General features: G+C 58.9%; 1 protein-coding gene across 1 annotated transcript in view; it reads left to right on the forward strand.

The window, feature by feature from the left end:
* The first annotated feature begins 3732 nt into the window (after nt 1-3732).
* The window catches only part of CMIP (c-Maf inducing protein), a 212974-nt gene continuing 194089 nt past the window's right edge, over nt 3733-22617 (forward strand). Inside the window, exon 1 of the mRNA XM_024978891.2 lies at nt 3733-4442. Within this exon, the coding sequence (XP_024834659.1) occupies nt 4146-4442 (297 nt within the window). The 5' untranslated portion in view covers nt 3733-4145. The remainder of the gene's footprint in view (nt 4443-22617) is intronic.

The raw sequence follows: 22617 nt of genomic DNA on the forward strand, positions 1-22617 counted from the left end.
ACATGGCCTCGAGTGAATCCGTGGTACACTGTTGATCCGAGTGGAAGAGGAACTTGCAGTGAGCCGGTGAGAGCAGAACGCTGGTCTTTGGGACGGGCTCAAACGAGGAGGGGCTGCCAGCAAAGATCGGAGAACATGGAAGCTTTGTCTGGTGATCTTTGTGAGTCAACTGGCCCACGAGCCCCGGGAGAGGGATGGGTTCGTGACCTTGCCTGTCGTTCCTACTGCTCCATGACCCTCAGGTTTGATGCCAGGAGGGTGACCTCTAAGGGACTTGCACTGTTGCTGGCAGAATCTGGACTCCTGTGGCACCGAGGATGACCTGGGTACCTGAGGCATTGGTGGAAACTCAGTGGGCTCTTGTCTCCTACAGAGGCTGGGGGGCTGCAGGGAGGGAGCTTCCGATGGAATCTGACAGCTGGACTTACTCATTTTTAGGTCAAGAACCTGGGCCATTGGGAGGCGAGGGACTCTGCGTATCACTGAGTATAAGCGCATCCCATCTCCTCGCAGCCTCGCTCACTGACCTCAGTCTACGGCCTAAGCAACAGGGGACAGGTGAGCCTGACCACAGGTCAATGTGTATTTGCTTGCAAGCACGAGGGCTACCGTTGACCAGGAACTCCTGCTTTCAATTTCCAGGGAACTTCTTATAGTATCTTGTGGGCTCCATGTCACTGACCTCAAACTCAAACCAAGAAATATTATTGAAAGATATATTGATCAAATTCAGCACTTTTCTTCCTGAGCCTCTGCTCAGGAAAACATTACAAAAGGAGTGGGAAAAACATGGTCAGACAGAATTTTGGGTGAAAATCTTGGCTAAGATCCTCATGTTTGTCTAAACCTCAACTTCCTCATCCTTAAGTGGAGATGGTAATTTCTGTCTTCTGGGTTGGTTGAGAGGAAGAAAAGAGAACAAATATATAACTCCCCCAGCATAGTACCTGGCACTTTATCACGCTGTTCCTATTCAATGCTTATAGATCAAGCACCATATCAAGCAGTGCTGAGGAGGTCTGGATGAAATCTGAAACTGCATCCTGGTAAATCTCATTCTGCTGAAGTTCTGCCCCCTGAACAGGGTGAGGAGGGTCCACAGATGTCCCTCAAGTGGACAGCAGCCGCTTTGTCTGCCATCGAGTCTCCCCACTCATGATTTCCTGTTGCACCCCATCACCTCCTTCCTGGGTACTCTTGACGGCCTCTCCACCAGCCTCCCAGCCTCCAGGCTGCTGCTTTGCAAACCTTGTCCAAGTTGTGCTGTGGACAGTGACCTGGATGAAGGTGACATCTACAAGTCACTCCCCTGGATGGCCTGTGTGGTGGCTTCCCACTGCTCTCAGGGGAGAGTCTGGTCCCTGGGCCTGCACTTCAGGGCACTGCTTGCTCTACCCCTGCTCACCTCTAGGGCCTTTGCCCTGCACCCCCTGGGCTCTTTGTATGCCGTGGCAAAATGCCTGCCATTTCCTGCACGGGCTGAGGGTCTTCCCTGATTCCTAATGACCACTTGGAGTCAGGACATGTCCACAGTGCCACAGCACACACCCGCAAACCTCTCCCCACCCCCAACCCCACTCCTGTAGTGCCATGAGTAGTATGGTAATTGTCTTCACATGGCCTTAGATGCTGAGCTTCGCACCTGGGCCGGGTCCTGATTAGCCACATGAGGTTGGCAGCCTCTCTGTATCCTTACCTGCAGGAGGGGATGGTGATGGGTCAACCCTGTGTCATAGTGCTGCTGTGAGAAGGAAAAGTTGTATGTGTGCTTAGGACGCTAGGAATTATTCCTGCAACTGGCAAACAGCAGCTCAATAAAGGTCTGAACAACAGATCTAACCCCCTTAAATGGGCTTCCCAGGTGGTAAAGAACCCGCCTGCCAATGCAGGAGATGTAAGAGACGTGGGTTTGAGCCCTGGGTCAGGAAGATCTGGAGGAGGGCATGGCAACCCACTCCAGTATTCTGGCCTGGAGAATCCCAGGGACAGAGAGGAGCCTGGCAGGCTACAGTCCACGGGGTCGCTAAGAGTCAGACACGACTGAAGCGACTGAGCACGCACAAACCCTCTTAAAGGTATGGCCTGGGGCGGTGTCATCAGTTAGGGGCTCCGGCTTGACTCCTTCTTGTTTGATGGTTTTCTCAAGGCTGTTGAAGTTCAGAACTTGAAGAAGAGAATTTGCCAGCAGGTTGTAGGGAGTCAGTGAATTCCCCATTTCCCCACCTAATTTGCCTCCCCAGGGCTCATGAGAGAACAGCTCTGCACATCTATCTCCCGGGCAGCCTGCACATGTCTTCTCTGCAGAGGGACACACATCGGGCCTTGACTTCCACCCAGGTGCCAGCCCTGGCCTGGCTTGGGTGAGTATCTTTTGGGGAGCCCTAATCTTGCATGTTCTGGAGCAGGGGAAAGGGACAATCCCCACTGAAGGGCTGCCGTGGACAGACTTTGGCATTTATGATGCAGTTCAATGCATGCTCACACACCCGTGTGTCCACTTACAGACACACCTTCACTGAACAAAAAGGCACAGATCTGGGGGTTTTAATGCTATCGACTGTAGAAGTGTGTGGATGTGAGGAACCCAAACCCAGAGCTGAGCACTGGCTAGGTAGCTCTGGGTACTTCTCCCGATGGCGCATAGGGACCATTTCTTGTTGCACAGCTGGAGTGCCCCTGTGACATGGCAGTTTGTTCCTTGAGGGTGCTTCCAATATGGTTCTCTCACAGCCCTGCAGGGCCTGGGGATGCAGAGAGAAATGACCCGGCCTGAAGGGGAAAGGAAAAAAGGTCCGGGCTGCTGGGGTGCAGGCAGAGGGGGTGCCCATAACGCTGGAGAGGGATTCTGTGTCTAGGTTCCTGTTAGGAACTGATCAGACTCCAGGAGGAGAAAGAAAGCAAGGAGGGATGGTGGCTGGGGAGGCTTGTCTCCGCACTCCCGGCAGAAGCCTGAGGACTCCAAGGGCAGACAGACATCTGTAAATGACCAGAAGGCCCGTAGAGTCCGACCTGCTGAGACAGGGTGTTTGTGTGGCTCATTATTTGGATACCTGATGGGACATTTGCAATTCGAGGGAATATCTGTGTCCAGTGGCCATCCAAGTGGGTGGCCAGAGCTGAGCTGGGGGTGGAGGGTCACCTGGTCATCCAGGTGGGCGGCCAGAGCTGCGAGGAGGGTGGTGTCACTTGGCCATCCAGGTGGGCAGCCAGAGCTGAGCGGGGGTGGAGGGTCACCTGGGCATCCAGGTGGGCGGCCAGAGCTGGGCGGGGGTGGGGGAGTCACCTGGCCATCCAGCTGGGCGGCCAGAGCTGGGCGGGGGTCCCAGGTCGGGCAGCCCTCTCCCAGCACCTTCGGCCCAGCCCGCCCTGGCCCCGGCCCTGGCCCCTCGGGCTCGCACCCGGCCGGCCCTCTGCCACCCGCGCGGACCGCTCTCGGGCCCGGGCAGCCCGGGCACCGGCGGCGGGGGGGCGCGGCCCGGCGTGACGTCAGGCGCCCCGCCCCCGTCCCCGGTTCCGGGCGGGGCGCCGGGGTCCCGCGGGCCAGGCCGCCCCCGCCCCCCGCCCCGGGGCCGCGGCTCCAGCCCGGCCGCGCCCGCCCCTCGCCCCCCCCGCCGGCGGACCCCGCCCGCGCGAGGCCCAAGCCGCGGCGGCGGCCGGCGTTGCCGCCATTGACGTCAGAGGGCGGGCACATGACCCCCGGGGACCAATCGCGCGCGCGCCGCGCGGCTCCGCGAGCTCCCCGCCGCGCCGGCCCCCGCGGCCCCGCCGCACACTCGCCCGCGGACGGCCGCCCGGACACACGCACCGTGCACACGAGCGGGCGGCGGGCCCGAGACACGCCCGCCCGCGCGGCCGCCCGCCCCCGCCGCCGCCGCCCCCCGCCCGCCCGCGCCCCCGCGCCCCCGTCCGCCGCCCGCCGAGCCGGTCCGGCCGCCGCGAGCATGCACCCGACGAGCTAGGAGGAAGCCGGAGCCCCGCAGGAAGCCCCGCGCCGCCCGCCGCCCGGGCCCCGCCCCTGCGGGGCGCCCCCAGCCCCGCGCCCGCCGCCTTCCCGGGGGCTGGGGGGGTGCGGGCCGCCGCCCGGGGGGCCCCGCCGCCCCGGCAGCCCGGGCCAGCCCCTCTCCCCGCTTCCCTCCGGCCCGGCCATGGATCTGACCAGCAGCTCGGGCGGCGGCGACCCTCGGCAGATCGAGGAGACCAAGCCGCTGCTGGGGGGCGACGTGCCGGCCCCCGAGGGCACGAAGATGGGCGCTGTGCCCTGCCGCCGGGCCCTGCTGCTGTGCAACGGGATGAGGTACAAGCTGCTGCAGGAGGGCGACATCCAGGTCTGTGTCATCCGGCACCCGCGGACCTTTCTCAGCAAGATCCTCACCTCGAAATTCCTGAGGCGCTGGGAGCCACACCACCTAACGCTGGCCGACAACAGCCTGGCGTCCGCCACGGTGAGTCGCTCTTCGCGTCGGCGCGCCCGCACCCCCGCGCCTCCCCTCGGGGCCCGGGAGGCGCCCCCTCCCACCGGCCGCAGCACCTGGAGCTCGGGGCCTGCCCGGCGCCGGGGGGGTGGTGGGGGCAACGGGAGAACCAGGCACCCCTTTCCTCGGCTGGGCTCCTGGCTGCATTGTGGATTCCGGCGGGCCCGGGGATACCCTGGAATTCTGGAGAGGATCTGGCCCTGTCCCCAGACTGAGCATTCGGGCACCTCCGGGCCCAGCGCTTGTGTTCCTTACGGCCGGGACCTTGGGATAGACCCGAGGCTGGGCCCCGATGGTGGTGAGGGTTCCCTTTCTGAAGGCACATCTGGATCTGCGCCGGAGGGGAAAACAAAACAATTTTTTTAAAAAAGAAAAAAAGGCCCCAACAACCTCAAAACCCCAAAACCCAAAAAATTTCCAGAAGCCAGTTCCTTTCTTTGCTCTACCCGTCTTTTTCCTGCCCGGGCTGGTAGGCAAAACTGGGTGCTTCCCTTTCTGGGGAAAAAAAGAAAAAACAAAAAAACCCCACATCGTTGGCAACACAGGGAGGGTAGAAGTGAGGGGGAGGGGGCGGGGGTCCTGGGTTATTTCCTCCCCACCGAGGGCGGTCAAGTTCCAGTGCGGAAGCTGGCTTGTGGGGCTCTGGTGTTGCATTGTCTGTGTAGTATTTGGTACGTGTGTTTTGTTGCTGGAGGTTGTATTTATGTTATTGTTTTAAAATGTATGGTTGGGACTGGGTCACCCTGATGAGAGGGAGAGAGAAGTCGCGGATTGGTTTCTGAAATCAAATCTGCAAGGTGGAGAGAGAAGGCTGTGGTGGGGTCGTTGCGGGGGAGGGTAGCAGGCAGGAGGTGAACAGGATGCTTTGTGTTTTGAAACAAGGACAGTTTAAAGCACCAGCTCTGCTTGGGCCTGAGTCTTGCTGGGTGCAGGGTGGTGTGTGGTGGGGGGTGTCCCATCCTCTCTGGAGAGGTGGCAGGTCTTCCCCAGAATGCAGTCTTCGCAGGGGCATCCGTGATCCTGTTTACTAAGCCTGTGGGGCAGTGGGGGTGTGCTGAATCCAATGTCTGCCCACACCTGTGCCAAGAACACCCAGCCAGGAAGCAGGGTGTCACTTACAAGACATGTCACAAACGTGTAGCGTGTGCAGATATCCCCCCGGCGTCCATGTTCCCTTGGCAGTGTGTCACAGGCCATGACACGTGCTCCAAGGAATGGGGAGGGGGAAAGTTAGCAGGAGAAACCATACTCTTTGAAACAGCTCCCCCTCCCCCCCACCTCCCGAGAGCATTGAAACACACGAGGACTCTTATTCTGAATTTTGGGTCCGACGTGCTCAGAACACCTATTTTTTCTTTCCTGTGGGCACGCTGGTGCAATCTGCAATGACCGCCTTCTCGGGGAGGATCCTGGGTTGCCGTGAAGCCTTCTAGCCCCAGTTTCAGGCTCGCGCACGTTCTCAAACCCTGTCCCAAGCCCCAGGCCGCGGCATTGGGCTTTTCATTTGACAGAGGGGGAGCCTCGGAAAACCCGCCAGCACACAGCGTTTTAGATTCAGCCCTCAGTGGTCCCCTGCCTGGGAGCTGCAGCCTCCGAATCTGGCTTCAGAATTTTCCCCTGGCTGGCGGGGGGTTGTGGGGTGGGGGGTGGGGGGTGGGGGGAGGTCATAGTGCGGGACCTTTATCTTTCTTTCTGCCACCCCTTAACATGAAGGGGAGCTGGGGAGGAGAACGCGTCTGGGAGGCACAGTGGCCCTCCGTGGGAAGGACGGGCCCAGCTCCTGTGGCCCCCTGGGGGAAGCCGGGCACTGTGCTGTGCTGCCCGTGGTTGAGGGGAGCCAGCTTGGGAGGCGCAGGGTGCCCCTCCCCCTCCCCGCCCTCCCCCAGTTTACCTCTGATTGCTCAAGAGGTGTGTTTTGGAGAGAAAGAGGGAAGGAGGCGAGGGTGAAGCCACTCGCCCTGGGCTTCTCAAGCAGCCCGCCTTCCTCCCCGCCGCCCCCCGCCCCCAGCCCCACACCACCTTCCCCAGCTGGAGTGGGTGGCACCTTCCCCTGCCCAGGCCCCTCCGGAGAAGAGCCGTGATTTTTGGGCTTGGGGGCCAAGGGCCTGATGCGTCTCAGCAGAGCCTTGCCCTGGCGTTGGGAAACACGTAGAGGGGTACTCCGGGCCGGTGTGCCATGGGCTGCCCCCCTTCTTCCCCTGTCAGCAGGCCCCACTGGCAGGGGAGGGGTTGTCCCTAACTTTGGCCACGGTGGGCTCCAGGGGGGTGCACGGGTCTCTTTGTGCCAGGGCCCGTGGGCACGGACTGGGGCTGCTGAGGCAGGCCCAGCTACGGCAGCGGCCTCTAGGGCAGAGGTGGGGTTGACGGGCACCTTATCCCATCACCAGACACCTGGCTGGTGCTGGTGTCCAGGCCCCGGGGAAGGAAAGCAGTCCAAGGGGTTTCCCTGAGGCCCGGGCGTTATGTAATCTGTCTGCGTTTTAGAGCGTGGCGCAAGCCCTCGATTGAGAAACGTTAGCCCAAATGAAACAAAGGTGAACTTGAGAGTAGCTCACGGCAGCAGCGGAAAGCCCCGTGCGGCCCAGCCTCGATGGGCCGGTGGGGCAGTGTTTCGTATCAGTCACAGCCTTCTGTAAAATATGCATCGTCCTTTCATTAAGCCGTCTACACAGCTCCTCTCAGAACCATCTGGTGATTATCTGGTTAACTGTGTGGGCTTCAGGCACAAGACTCAGAGTGATTGATCTGGATTCAAACCAATAAACAAACCAAATACACTCTTTGCCCAAACCCTCTTTGTAGTCTGTCTACACCATCCAATTAGCTGGATGGTGGTCAGAGATACAGACCAGGCGTCCAGGACCACAGCTGTCTCAGGCGGGGCGGGGGTGGCGGGGAGGCATCCAGGCTCTCAGTCCCACCTGGCGGCAGCTCCAGCCGGGTGCCCCCCACCCCCCAGATGGACGGCCCTCTCTCCATTCCCTGCTGGGGAGGTGGGCTCAGCCCGGGGCCCCCTGGGGTGGGCGGAGGATGGGCTGGATGGTGGCAGCCTCCTCCCCTGGCCTGGCTGTAAACTTTGCCTTCGGTGGGGTCAGGTTGGAGCTTGCCCCCGCGCCTATCTCCTGGGCCGGTTACTGATTAAATCCTTGCAGAGTCAACAGTGTGCCTGACATGGCGGTGACAGCGCCAGGCCTGATGCACTGCGTGCAGGAGACTTTGGATCCGGAAGACTCATAAACAAAGAGGGGAACACAAAGGCCACAGCGGCTGCGAGGGGTGGGCGGGGGTGCCTGCCAGGCGCCTGCCCCTCCCTGGGGTACACATGGCCGCACCTTGCGGGGGCAGGGCCCATCTGCCCAGGCTGTGGCCTGCACACGGCGCCTCCTTGCCGCTTCATGTCCGGACTTCCCAGTCCCCCGCCTCCCTGGGCCTCTCGTGGCTGCTGCCCACGGTGTCGGTGGTAGCCAAAGGCTCACAGTCCTGCAGAAGCAGGCAGGATTCGGGTCTGAGGGACCAGAATCCATTTTGCTGTTGTCTTGCCTGGGCTGAGTTTGATCACCTGCTGGGCATGTTTGTCCGCGGGAAGAGGGCTTTGTCCTGCGCTTTGTCTCCTCTGCACCAGAGAAGTGCGGGTCAGCTGCTAACCTTTCATTCTACCTTTTTTTTTTTTTTTTAAATAACATGTAGCATGTGACATCTCAGAATTGGAGGAGGTGGTCTAGAATTGGGGGAGGAGGTCTAGAATTGGGGGAGGTGGTCTAGTCTGACCAAAGAGGGATCAGAGCACAGGTTAACAGTGGCCTTCTTTATTCTTAAGCCTCGATTCATCGATGAGACTTGTTTGTAAATTCTCAGCCATTTTGCTGCTTTGGCTGAAATCTCTCTGGGCTTTTTGCTGCGAAAGGGAAAAGAGGAGTCCCTGCACTTTTTGTTGGTTTCTTTGGCCTGATGTTTTCTTCGGGGCCCGACCTTCTGAGCTTGGACTCACGCTTCCTAAGCACCTACTGGGTGTCGAGTGCCAGGTTCGTTTGGATGGTGGTTTCTCTTGGGAGTTGAACTCTGCGTGCTCCCGAGTAAGTCCCAGGTCCCGTGGGAACTTGCCTGCGTGTGCATGCACGCGTGTGTTCGTTTCTCCACTCCCGTCACTTGCACCTCCTCCTTGGGCCCGTCCCAGCCTTTGATTTCTGTGGTGCTTTTCGTGGTGTGAGTAAACACAGAGAATTCTTTTTTCTTCTTTCGGTGCCATTTGTCATAAGATTTTGGAGTATATCAAATTTGTTTCCCAGCTAACTTGTCTGATTGGAGGGGGTGGAGGGGAGGGGCAGAGACAGAAGAGGAGGAGAAAATCTGAATTCTCTGTAAACAGCACAGGTGGTCTGCCCCCCAGGCTGTAGTAAATAAGTGCATTTTCAGGAGGGATAGTTTTGACGCTGCCACTCACCTGGTGCGATCTGAGGTGCCCTTTCTGGCCACAGGCAGAATCACGCCGGTCCAGGTTGAAGGTGTCAAGCCTGCCACTCACGACTGGGCTCTGCTACTGAGCCAGCGTGGGCTCCGTGCCCACAGGTGGCCATGCCCGGCGTGCCCACTCTTCAGTGCCAACTGGGGTGCCTGCTGACTCACCTGGCAGTAGGAGAGGGCATTTGTGGGGCACCACATTCAGCCAGGCTTAGGGGAACCCTGGCGGCCAAGTCACCCTGAAAAACTGAAGCTCCCCGAGGGTACCTCATTGCTGGCTTCAGCTTGGCCCGCGAGCGTGGTACCCACTTGGTAGTTTGGTGGAATGGACCTCCAGATGTGGTCAAGTTATGCCTTAGATGAAAGGCTTACATGAGATTCAGCAAGGCAGCCTCGCGGTTCAGGCGTCTCCACTGCAGAGCAGCACAGAAGGGTTTGCTTAGGGTCTGGATTGTAAACTTCCTGGCTGTGTGACTTTGGGAACGTTGCTTTCCCTTGCTGGGCTTTGCTTTCCCCCTAGAAGAGGGGATAAGCCTGCCTCATGTCCAGGGCTCCTGTGAGTACTGGAGATTGGTCACGTTGGCACCTGGCATGTTCCAGCACGCAGCAGGGGTGTGACAGGGGGCCTGTGATCCCCTTGGGGTTCTCCTCTTTAGCCTGAGAGAGCGTCGTGAAACCCTGGACGCATGCAGGGGCGACCGCTCTTTAGAAACGGGCCAAGTCCAGAGGAAAGTCTCCGGGGACGAGCGGTGTGTTTGGGAGACTTAGGGCTATTTAGTGGATCTGGGATGTATGAAGGAAGAGAAATTGTTGGAAGCAGTTTGTGAACAATTCCTCAAGGGGAACAGTCTAGTTTTTTTTTTTTTAAATACAGAATTCCCCCCACCACCTTTTTGTTTTTTTCCTGAAAACTGAAATACTAATACGCACGTCGAGTACCTTCAGATGGTACGGCAGGGCATATGGGGAAGGTGATGTGTCCCTACAGTCCCCAGTTCTGCTTGCAGGCTGGCCCTGCGTCCTTGCTGAGTGTTCGGGGTGTCTTCACAGGGTCCTGTGCTGCCGTTCCTGGCCGGGTGGTGTGCTCTCTGTCGGTCGTTCTGTGCAGATCCGTCCCAGCTGAGCTGCTCCTCTCTGCGGCATGGCAGAGGGGCACCGCAGCGGCGTCAGTAGACTGTCCCCTGCCACTGGACACTTAGCTTAGTGCCAGGCTTCTGCTGTTTCCAGACAGACAACTTGCCATTTTTATGGAGCGGAGTTGCTGTTTTTATCATTTGAGTCCTCTTCGCCTGTTTTTCTGGCAAGTGTTAAAGTATTCAGGCCCACAGTGCTTTGGGAGGGTGTGCTGACCCTCCCACGGCAGGGACAGGCCGTGCAGCCTGGGGTCACTGCTGTCTTGAGTCACGCCTGGGTCTGGCTCACTCTCAGTGGCCAGCGAGCCTCCTGAGCGCCTGGCTGCCCGGCCCCGGCCAGAGCTGCTGACCTCCGCCCTGAGGACAAGGGTCTATGTGGCCAGGCGGGCCGTTTCCTGCTCCACCTGCGAGCATCGCTGCTGTCCCCCAGCTTCCTGCTTCCCCAGGATGGAGGCCAGGCTGCCCAGCCCCGTGGGGGAGAAAAGCAGGAAGTGACAGTGTCTCTTCCCAGCTCCCGGCGCTGGTGACAAGGCACCCAGTGTGTTCAGTGGGGCGTCGAGGGGGGCCGTGTGAGGCTGAAGCTGGGCTGATACCATTGGGGCCCTACGAAGGGTGCGCGCGCGTGTGTGCGCATAGCTGGGCTGATACCAGCGGGGCCCTACGAAGGGTGTGCATGCGTATGTGTGTGTGTGTGCATAGCTGCGCTGATACCAGCGGGACCCTACGAAGGGTGCGCGCGCGCGCGCGTGCGTGCGTGTGTGTGTGTGTCATAGCTGCGCTGATACCAGCAGGGCCCTACCAGCAGGGCCCTACGAAGGGTGTGCATGCGTGTGTGCATGCGTATATGTGTGTGTGTGCATAGCTGCGCTGATACCAGCAGGGCCCTACCAGCAGGGCCCTACGAAGGGTGTGCGCGCGTGCGTGCGTGTGTATGTGTGTGCGCATAGCTGGGCTGATACCAGCAGGTCCCTACCAGCAGAGCCCTACGAAGGGTGTGCATGCGTGTGTGCGTGCGTATATGTGTGTGTGTGCATAGCTGCGCTGATACCAGCAGGGCCCTACGAAGGGTGTGCATGCGTGTGTGTGTGTGCATAGCTGCGCTGATACCAGCAGGGCCCTATGAAGGGTGTGCGTGCGTGCGTGTGTGTGTGCGTGCGCATAGCTGGGCTGATACCAGCAGGGCCCTACGAAGGGTGTGCGCACGTGCATGCGTGTATGTGTGTGTGTGTGTGCATAGCTGCGCTGATACCAGCAGGGCCCCGTGCGCGTGCGTGTGTGTGTGTGCACATAGCTGGGCTGATAGCAGCAGGGCCCTACCAGCAGGGCCCTACGAAGGGTGTGCATGCGTGTGTGCGTGTGTATGTGTGTGTGTGTGCATAGCTGCGCTGATACCAGCAGGGCCCTACGAAGGGTGTGCATGCGTGTGTGCGTGTGTGTATGTGTGTGTGCATAGCTGCGCTGATACCAGCAGGGCCCTATGAAGGGTTTGTGTGCATGCGTGCGTGTGTATGTCAGTGCACGCGCATAATTGGGCTGATACCGGGGGGGGGGGGGCCCTACGAAGGGTGTACGCGCGTGCGTGCATGCGTGTGTGTGTGTGTGCGCGTGCATGCGTGTGCGCGCGCATAGCTGGGCTGATACCAGCAGGGCCCTACGAAGGGTGTGCGCACGCGCACGTGTGCGTGTGTGCGTGTGTGTGTGTGTGTGTGTGCGCGCGCATGCGGGTGGTTTTCGCGTCTGTTGAGACTAAGGGGATCACGGAGAACATATTTTTTGGTGCGGAAATGGGTTGTTGTGCTGAAAGTGAATGTCCAGTAGCTTTTATACCTGGCACATCCCACTGTCTGGGATGTCAGTGGGGTGGGTGGAGGGGAGCAGCCAGACTCAGCAGAGGGGTCAGACGGGCAGGCTGGAGTCCAGCCCCTGCCGCGCCCTGGATGGTGGGTGACCTTGGGCAGGCCACCTCCCCTCTCTTGTTATCTGTGAAGTTCACATTATGGGGACTTCCTTTTAGCATGATGTCAGGGTTAGGTGAATTAAGGCTTGGCAGTTCATTTAGCAGATAAATATCACTGTCTGTAGGCACTTTGAGGAAAACCAGTCCCTGCCCTCCTGGAGCGTGTGTCGGTGGGGTGGGGGACAGACAAGAAACCACTGAGCAAGGAAATATCAAGTCTGTCCAGCCCCTGAGAAAGCAGCAGTAGTGGGTGGGCGAGCTGTGTGGGGCTCAGGCCTTGCTGATCTACATGCTGTGTTCAGGGCAGGAGGCGGTGTCTGGTGGGAGAGCATTCCTGACAGAGAGGACCGCAGGTGCAAAGGCCCTGAGGCTGGCCTTAGCTTAGCGATCCACCCCTGCCTTCCAGGAGCTGCCGTCATCTATTAAAAAATATCTGTGAGCATCGGACGTGCTCAGAGGGGGGCACACCGGCAGCTCCCTGCCCCGTGGAGCTCCTTCCTTTCTTTCTAGCACTTCTGGGGTGTGTGTGTTTTATTTAACCCACTCCCTCCCTTAGTGGAGAATGGCAGTGCTGTAAGAGACTCTTAAAAAAAATTATTCAGTACAAAACCCAGCCAAACTCTTCAAAACCAGCTCCCTTTGTCCATACTGCATTACAGAGGTTCTCAGACCTAGAACCTACTAATCATTGAATTCGCCTCAGGCTTTTTTTCCATTGAGTAAGCGCTGAGGGCCGGCGGGATTCCCAAAGACCCTTGCACTTGACCCAGCAGCTGGGCTGGCACTTACCCTGGGGCTCCCACCCCCCAGCACCCCAGGCCGCTGCTGCCTGCCTTTCCTGTTGGTTCTCCTACTCTCAGGCTGCTGTCAGAAATGATGTGACCGGGAGAGCGTGCACAGATGAGGCTGAGCAAACTCCTTTCGGAGGGAAGGAGAAGGGCCAGATTCTCCAGTCACCAGTGGGACTCCGTGGGGCAGGGCAGCAGAGGCTCCTGGGGCTGGGGTCATCAGGGGAGAGGAGATGGCCCTGGCATGTTTCCTGGGGTCCTGGGCTGGTCCCCAGCTCTCAGAGGTCCGGGAGAGTTGCAGGTAGGAGCGCACAGCCTGCGGAGAGCCCAGACTGCCTCCCGGCCTGTCTGCTGCCTCTCTCGGCTCACTGTCCAGCCCAGGTGAGTCTGGTCTCCTCCGCGTGCCCGCGTGAGGCTCACCGTGGGCTGGGGCCTCACTGTGCACAGGCCGGGGTGCTGTAGGGGGTTCGGGAGAGCCAGCCTGTGCTTCCCAAAGCACGGATCCCTTCTGGCTCCTGTCCTGGGCCAGTGGGGGGTTTCTGCCCCGTCCAGGGCCTCATGGAGTAGGGGCTGGGGAGAGGGCGCGAGCGCCATGCGGAGGTTTGGTCTGTGAGTCTGGCCACTCTGTAGGCCACAGCTCAGTCACAGGGTGACCCCGGAGGGCGGGGGAAGCTGGGGAGCAGAGTTTGTCACATGTGGGAGACAGGAGCCTCTGGATCAATGGTGACTCCCGCCCTGGGGCCTCTGAGACGCGACAGCAGTCTGGGGGTCTCCAGGGTACCTGGAGTGGAGCTGCTGCCCTGGAAGGGAAATCCACACGGCCTGGTCTTGTCTGGCTCCTGGGTTTGAGCGTGGGGGAAAGTCTGCAGTCTTGCTGTCTGGTGGGGAATAAAACAGAGAAGGTAAATCTCTCGCACGGGCTGAGCAGTGTGCTCATGATCACCATGAGGCTCACCGTCCGTGCGCCGAGGACCAGGCAGCGTGCTCAGTGGATTTTCTGAACAGATGCTGAGGTGGAGACTCAAACGGGGAGAACTGGGGAGAGGCGGAGTGGCGAGGCAAAGGCGGGTCTGCGCCACACCTGGGGGTGCTTGTCCGTGAATGTCCACGCGTCTGTCTGCTGGAGGTCCAGAATGACTTCAGCCTCTTGCAGAAGCTTCTCAGTTGGGAACCAGTGCGCTTATCAGTTTCGTGTTTGGCAGACATCCCTTGGCGAATTTGTCAAGTGAGTTCAGGGAACTGGTGTTGGAATGTGAATGCCAAGTATTTGCACAGAGTAAGCGCCAGGTACTAGGTTTTTGGGTGGAGTACCAGCTACTGTGTGTGCAGAGGGGTTTCCAGGTCCTGCCCTTGGGAGCAGGTCCCCCCCACCCCAGGCGCTGGCTGGACAAGGTGGGTGTTCACTGGTACCGCATGTACAAAGTCAGATACACCCTTTGCCCCCCAAAGACTCACAGTCAGATTGGGGTGCACTTCAAATGAGGGGGCACTATAGGAGCACGCCTCCTCAGAGAGATTTGTGCCTTGTCCTGCTGTTTGGAGGCAGGAAGAGGTGCTGCTGCTGGAGGACAGGGGGTTTCATGAAGGACTTCATCAGAGAGGCTCATCTCGACGGATAGAAGTGGGATTGGGGACTGGCAGAGAAGGGGGTCGGAGAAGGCGATGGCACCCTACTCCAGTACTCTTGCCTGGAAAATCCCATGGATGGAGGAGCCTGGTAGGCTGCAGTCCATGGGGTCGCTGAGGGTCGGACACGACTGAGCAACTTCCCTTTCACTTTTCACTTTCATGCATTGGAGAAGGAAATGGCAACCCACTCCAGTGTTCTTGCCTGGAGAATCCCAGGGACAGGGGTGCCTGGTGGGCTGCCGTCTATGGGGTCGCACAGAGTTGGACACGACTGAAGTGACTTAGCAGCAGCAGAAAAGGGGGTAGGGGCCAGGGCCGTGGGAGCACCCTGGGAACACTGTGCTGTCCTCCGCAGGCGGTGGGCAGTGTGAGAGCATGTGGGGATGAGGACAGGCAGAGTTGCTCCTCAGTGTTGGGGGGCTCACCGGGGCGCGGGTGGGGTGGGAGGGCCCGTATCACGACATGGGGGTGGGGGGCCCGGCTGAGAGCCCAAGGTGCCCCTGAGTGGGAGCTTCAGGGGAGCGGGGGTCTGCGTCACCAGGCCAGGCTTCAGCCCCAGCAGCAACCACTGGACCGCAATTCACCGCCCCGGGTTCACTTTCAGGAGCTGGGCTGGGTGGACACTGCCATGACCCCTAGGCACCCCCACACTGCTGTCACCCCTCCTTTTCACAGAGGGGGCCCCGGGGCCAGGCCTCTCAGTAGATGCTCTGTGGCTGAGCGGGTGGATGACTGAGTGAAGGAAGGAGCGAACGTCTGGTCGGGTGGGCCCTCGTGTGGGTGGGCGGGGAAGACCGCCACCATACGAGTCCCCTGCCTGTCTCCATCGCCTCCAGTGAAGGGCAGTGCGTGCCCTGCAGTTGCCCCACAAAGGGCTGGACAGGCCTGCGCTTCCTGGCCCGCAGCCCCCAGGGCCCTCGGGTGCTTTCCAGATCCTGGGCCTGGGCCCTCCGCGGGGCATTGTGGCTCCCAGGGCTCCCCTTCTGGAAGCTTCCTTCCTGGAGGCCTTAGGGGGGAGGCCCAGCCCGGCCCTCGGGCGCTTGGGCAGGGGGTCCCATCGAGCCGAGGCTGGGTGGCCGTGTTGGCCCCCGGGGGCCATCGTGGGCCCTCAGGCCAGCGGGCCAGGCGGTGGCGGGGGCAGGGCCGCTCTCTGGGAAGAGGAACAGCCCCTCTCTGACGTCTGTCTGCTGTTCCCGTGGGTTTGTGTTTCCTGACCCAGCGACCTGCCTTGGGGATGGGAAAAGGGAGAGCTTGACCCCCTGCCATCTGGTGACTCCTGCGCTAGGGGGTCCCAGCAGGGGGGCCTCCGGAGTCAGACGGCGGAGGGGACTGCCGGCCAGCAGTGGCACTGAGCCCTTGGTGTGTCTGCACGTTCAGACCAGCCCCCTGTTTACTCGTGGGGAAACCGAGGCTCCGAGAGCCTCAGCGACACTGGGACCCAGACGGCCTGGCTGCACAGCCACAGGCTCCTTCCTTTATAGCACGGTGCCCGCAGGGCAGCGAGAACTGCAGCTGGCACCCACCCCGTCTCTGTGCTGAGTCCTTCACGTACACGAGCGCTTCTCTCTTTCATTGTTTTGAGCACAGTATAGTCAGTTTACAGCATTGTATTAGTTTCGGGTGTATCAGGTATAGTGATCCGATGTTTTTACCGCTTTTGCTCAGTTAGACGTTATAAGGTAACGGCTGTAATTCCCTGTGCGGTAAGGCGTGTCCTTGTTGCTTATCCATGTTATACGCAGTAGTTTGTGCCCCTGTCTTGCCCCTCAGCCCTGCCCTTTCCCTGCTGGTAACCACTGGCTTGTTCTCCACCTCTGAGTCTGAGTCTGTTTGGCTGTATGTATGCATTTGTGTTGTTTTCCAGACTCCACACATAAGTGACATCATGCAGTATTTATCTTTCTCTGTCTGATTTATTCCACTAAGCATAATATTCTCTAGGTTCCGGTCTGTTGCTGCAGATGCCAGAATTTCATTCTTTTTTATGGCTAAGTAATATTCCATCGTAAGCATACATCCCATTTTCTTAATGTTTGTCTGTTGAGGGACACCTGGGTTGCTTCCGTGTCTTGGCTATTGTAAACAGTGCTGCTGTGAGCATTGAGGTGCATTATCTTTTCAAATTAGAGTTGTCTTTTTTTTTCCCAGGTATGTTCCCAGGAGTGACACTGCTGGGTCAGATGTAGATGAACTTGTTTAAACTTCCCGATGCCCCTGTGAGGTGCCGCCTTCATTGTGCCCATTTTGCAGATGGTCAGACTGGGTCCTAGAGAGATGAGGTCACTGTTCACCCAGCTAGTGGTGCTGGAGCTGGGATTTGCCTCCAGGGCATCTGGCTCCAGAGAATAACTGCGAGCGCCGGTGAGCAGGGCTCAGGAGCAGAGGCGGAGAAAGGCCCAGGGTGGTCAAGGCTGTGTGAGGGGGTGGTGCCCGTGGAGTGGGGGAGGGTGGGGACTGAGCGAGCGTCTCACCCTGGGGGGTTCAGCTGTCTCCCTGCAGACCTGTGGAGGTTTGCTTCTCACCTGCCCCTGGTAAGGTGTCGGGATCATGAACTCAACCTCTCAGAGCCTGTTTGCTCACCTGAGATGGCCTGTCCCCTAGAGCTGACTTTGATGGCTCGGTGGTGGCAAGCCTGGGGTCCAAAGCCCACTGTGGAGCGTGGCTGGGCTCCCCCGCCCTTGGGGCTCTGGCTCGGCCCCCAGAGCCTTCTCCGACCGCTGGTGGGATGAGGGGAAACTTGGCCCGGTGCTTACCCAGCTGGGGACCATGGCGTCTGTACCCACCTATCTTCTCTGTCAGCTGTTCGCCTCCACACTTGTAAAATAAAACAAAAATAATCCCACGGGGACGATGATGATCTTACAAAATGCAGAAGGAAATCATTCTCCCATAACCCCGCCACCCAGAAACCACCCAGGTGGACGCTTTGGGGTAGAGGTGTCTCTGCTCTCCCCTGGATGAGTCCGTGTGACACACGCGGTCGTGTGCACAGTGAGCTGGGCCAGGCCTTCTTAGTCACCGGTGCTGAGCCATTCTCGTGCACCATCTCAGAGTGTGTGTGCGCTCTGGCCCCGTGGGTCTCGGGGCCCAGATCCTGCTTGCTGGTGGGGACTGTCCTGGGCTTTGTGGATGTTGAGCTGCGCACTTGGCCCTGGGCCACTAGATGCCAGCGCTCTGCTCCCCACAGTTAGAACAGCCCCCGATGCCCGCAGATGCAGCCGGGAGTCCCCTGGGGGGCACAGGGTGGATTGAGAACGCCGTGGTGACCCGGCAGGGGCCTCGTCTGCCCCCAGAGGTCCCACGTGAGGAGCGGCCCCAGCTGCGGGCTGGCCCCTGGCGGAGCTGGGAGCCTGCACTCCGCCTGCAGTCACCTTGCCCCCCTGGAACCTGGCACACGGTGGGAACCAGGAGCTAGCTGTGTGGGGCCGCAGGAGCCCTGACCCCGGCGTCTGTGGTGCAGGGCCGAGAGCCGAGGGCCCCGGAAGGAAATCCCGAGCTCCCCACACCTTTGATCCCTGCTGCGGGGCACCCCCCACTGTCCCTGCCTTCGCCTGATGACTCAGGACTTCAGAGATCTGGGTTGTTGGAAGGGGAATTGCATCATGCCAATAAAAAAAGAAGAGAAAATTAGCATTAGAAAGTTTTGGTGTGGGGAAAATGACTTTGAGACTCGCTTCTTGAATCCTGTCTAAGTTGTGTTTTAGGGGGATGGGGCGCAGAGGGGGTGGTGGGCACAGAGAGGAGGGGGTGGGTGCAGTGGGCGGCCGGCTTCGTGGCTCTCCTGTAAAGGCCTCCTGTGCTTGAATCAAGCCCCACCCGTGGCTGTGCTCTGGGTTCCCCTGCTCTTTGTAGCCGGGTGACCACACCACCAGCAAGGATACCCAGAGGAAGCTTCTGGAGCCTGTGTGGGTTCTGCTGGCAGGTGCAGTGACGGGGTGAGGGTCTCTGGCCAGAGACTGTTGCAGAGGGCAGTGGTCTGGGGCCCTCTGATGCCCCAGTGGTGAGCAGGGCGCCCTCTGGGCTGGGACAGCCAAGCGTTGGTGGATCTCAGCGCCTGGCCAGGTGGTCCTGTGTCAGGCACGACCTGCTCGGCGTTCACGGCGGGTCCTGATTGAAGGGGTGCCTGCTGCAGAGCGAAACCCTGGGGAAGAGGTAGCTCATGACCCTGCCTCCCGGGTCCAGCCTTCCCTGATGGGGACGTTCATTGTCTACAACTGCTGCCCAGTGATTTTGGATCCAGATACTTCTTAATTAGGCCACAGGAGCAGTGGCGTGATGCAGCCCTCGGTTTTCTTGTCTGTAAGATGGGGCTAAGGGGGGCTGCCCCCGGGTTCTCTAAAGAATGAAGGGCCATGGTGCACGCGTGGAAAGTGCCCAGTGGTGTCACGCAGGGAGCAGCGCTCAGCAGACACCCCTGCGTCGTCACTGCCAGCTCGAGCCTGTCCTGCTCTGCCTGCCGCGCTCCTGATTCTGCTCAACTGGGAACTTCTTGAAGGCAGGGGTCTCATCCAGCAACACCCAATGATGTCAGCGCTGGCTTCTGGCAGAATCCAGTTGCCTGACGTGTAGAGGCCCCGGGCGTCACAGGCCGAGAAGGGATGGAATGGGTCTCAGGTTTTGTGGGAAACCCCAGCCCTGCCTGGTGACCCCAGAGCTGTCGGGAGAACCTCCAGGGTGTGCCTGTGACCTCGGACCCTGGGACCTGGAATGGACCTCAGCCCTGGACTCAACCCCAGCCGCCGCGTCACCGACTCGGGCAAGATGGAAACCGGCAGTTGGGAGGATTAAGCTATTATTGGTGGTTTTCACCTCAGCTTTCAGCAGCAGTGCTTGGGAAATAAGATTTTGATCTTGGAAAATATGATTTAAAAACAGAAATGAAAGTCGCTTTTATTTTCTCAACGAGATTGCCCCTGACACATGCACAGGGCCTAAATGTTGGCGTTGAGGCTGAGCCTGCCGGTGGGGAGGCCACGCATGGTGCTTCTGCGAGGCATGCCTGTACACACGTCTTAACCCCTGCACCCCGGCTTCCCACCTGTGATCCCCCAACTTGGGTCTGCAGTGCAGGGGCATGCGATTTAGACAGGGCCCTGGCAGGCCCTCGTCTCTGGAGGTAGCTCACCGTGTGGTCTCAGCCTCGCTGACAGCGTCGGCGGTAACCCTGCTGCCAGGGGAGGGGGCACCTCCTTTGGACCCCTGCCGAGAATTGAGCCCCTTGCTGAGTGGCTTCACGGGGCTTGCCTCTGGTTCTTCACTCCCAGCGTGCCCGTCTCCGAGCGGGAACTGGGTGCTCTCCCGTCGGTCGAGGCCTGGGAGCTCTGCGTCCCCACTGGGCCTCTGTGGAGCCTTCTAAGAGGGGAGGTGTCCTGGCTGCCCCAGGGCTGACGCTCCCCCTTCATGCACTCTTCTGTGTGTCAGCTCACCCCCAGGCTTCCATGCCCTCAGCCTGCAGGTGGGTCTGGCCCATCGGTAGGGACCCTGGAGAGAGATGGGCCCTTTAGCTTCTCCCTCGGGCTGCCGTGGGCAGGCAGCGTCCCTCAGCCACAGCCCCTGTCCCGTTGCCCCCTGTCCCGGCTTCTGCAGCTGGGGCTTCTCCATGTCCCTTTGGGCTGCAGGGCAGGAATTAGGCAACCGAAACTGTCCCACGCGTTTCCACTCGCTCCTGTGTCCCGGGAAAGCCCCAGCCCCAAGCCGGTCAAGACAGTGGGTCGCCCCAGGTAGAAACCCCCTCTCGTGCTTTGCCCGTGCTCTGCCCAGACCTTGCTGTGTTGGCCTTTTGTCGCAGTTTCTTCAGAGGACACCAGTTTGTGTCTGCCATCTGTTTCTTTCCGGGGCCCCGACTGAGGCCCCAGAAGCTCCAGGAGGATGGAGCTGTTTGCAGAGCTTCCCTCCCCTTAGAGTTCAGAGTGACCAAAGGGGCTGTACTGCTGAATGTGGGGAAAGAAGTTACTCTTTTGCACTTAGACCTTTTTTTTCTGAAAATATGCCCCTTCAAAGACAAACGGTGATGGTGGTGGTGGTGGTGGTGGTGAAAGCAGTGGCTCTGCCCACTTACTACGAGCTTGTTGTTGTGTTAAGAACCCCGATGCACTGATGTGTTTAATCATCATGACAACCCTCAGCGGCTTTTCCAGGATGAGAGAACTGAGGCTGAGTGAGATGAAGTAATCTGCCGGAGCTCAGGATGGGCCCGAGGTCGGGCCAGGGCCTGAACCCCAGAGGCCCTCCCCGCGAGGTCCCTGTGCCCGCTGATGAGGTGTTCTGCAGCCCGGGCCGACCCAGGCAAGCCCACGGTTGCACTCCTCCTGGCTTGGACGGGCTGTCTCGCTGGGTGTGCAGGCAGCAGATCTGATGTTTTCCACTTCCTCTCATGTGGCGGGGCTTGTGTGTATGGAGCACGCAGGGCTGGCTGGGCGGCCGGTTTTGGCTTTGCTGAATTTAGCTATGGCCAATGTTGGAAAATGTTAGTCTGTTCTTTCCTTTTCCGTCCCTCCCCACTTTTAAAATTTTTGTAATTAAAATCAGAGGCAGCCAGAATTGAAAGCGAGTCTGCAGGTCATCTAGCTCTGGGATGGCAAATGCATGTGACACATGTGTAGCCCCTCCTCTTTGCTTTGCCCCTGGTAGATACTACTAATCAATCCTGGCAGAATCACTCCTTCCCTTTAAACCTGGAGATAGTCAGTACCAATCAGTTGTTGGCAGGCAGCATGTGTCCCACTGCACACATTCGGAACCCAAGGCCCAGAGAAGTTACATGACCCTCATGGGAGCCACTGGGGTTGTGGAGCTCACTCTTCAGGGGACTCGCTGGGAGATGACTTGGGGTTGAAAGCCTGCCAGTGTGGGGGAAGGACCTGGGTTTTGCATAGCAGTGTGTGGATCTGGGTTTAAATCCCACTTCTGCTTCTGGTTGCAACTTGAGGCAGGCCACGTGGCTTCCGTGAGCCGGCGTCGCGGGGCTGTGGGGGGCGAGTGCCGCGGAGGGTTCACTCAGCCTCCTGCAGATGCCAATTGCGGGCCCGGCGGCACGGGGACTGCTCTGGTCCCGGCATGTGGTGTCAGCCCCGTGGACGAGGCCCCGCCCTCCGTGACCTCAGAGACCAGGCCTGACTCAAGTAGCGCTGGGTTTCTCCCCCTCCGCTTCTTGGAAGCCTGTGAGATTGTACTGGTATGGTTATTTTTTTTCTTTAACAACTCTTCCGTCACATCCACTTAAATTTGGCCTGTTTATGCATCACAGGGAATTTATTTTTTTCTTTCCTCCCTAGTTTCGTTGTTGCCCTTGTATCAAGGCGGGTTGGGTCAGGGAGACCGAATGGATGGGCCAGGATACTGGGTCCTTTAGACTGTTTAGAGGGACACCCTCCTCTTGGAAATCTGATGAGAGCTGTGGACCCTTCCTCAGGCAAAATGGTAAGAAGACAGGATCATAAAGTTTGGCATCTAGAGTATAGGCATTTTTAGGAATTGATTCATGGACCAACCCCCGCCCCCCGGTCAGGTTATAAACCAGTCCAGGGGGCCTGTGAGACTCCACCAGCAGGAAATGGACCTCTGCCCAGAAATAAACGTGTAAGTGACAAAAGAAGGACCTTTCATTATGAAAGGTCAAGGTTTTTATTTGAAAGGTCAAGGTTTTTATTAGGAGTTCCGCTCCATGGCTGGGCCCATGGGTTTGTCCACGTAGCACTTCGTATGCTTGTTAAGCTGTGTTTAGTCTTCTTGGTTATGGTAAAACATTTTTTCTTTTATCCTAGTCTGGAGTTTCAAGGTTGGTACTTCTTGCCCCTAAAGTGTTTATTTTAAGGTTTAGCACAGTGCTTTACTCTGATAAGGCAGACAGCATCCCTGCAGACACGCTGTGGTCAAGCCCAGGCCGATCGCGCCGGCATCGCACGTGGTGGCCCAGCACTCAGCTCGCCCAGCACACAGAGTGCCCTTGGGCCCCTCACCTCTGACCTGCGGAGCTGGGGACAGAATGACCCCCAACCCCTGGAGGTCAAGAACTAAAGAAGAGTAAGCCTGACAGTCTAGGCCTGGAGGACCTCCAAATGGGCCGCAGTGGGTTTTGCATTCACTTCCTTTTGGAATTTGGACTCAGAAGTGTGGATGCTTTGCGCTCTGAAAGGTTGGTGTTTTGTGTGATGGAGGTTGCCTGGCAGATTCAGCTGAAG

Source organism: Bos taurus, chromosome 18, assembly GCF_002263795.3.
Source record: "Bos taurus isolate L1 Dominette 01449 registration number 42190680 breed Hereford chromosome 18, ARS-UCD2.0, whole genome shotgun sequence".
Lineage (NCBI taxonomy): Eukaryota > Metazoa > Chordata > Mammalia > Artiodactyla > Bovidae > Bos > Bos taurus.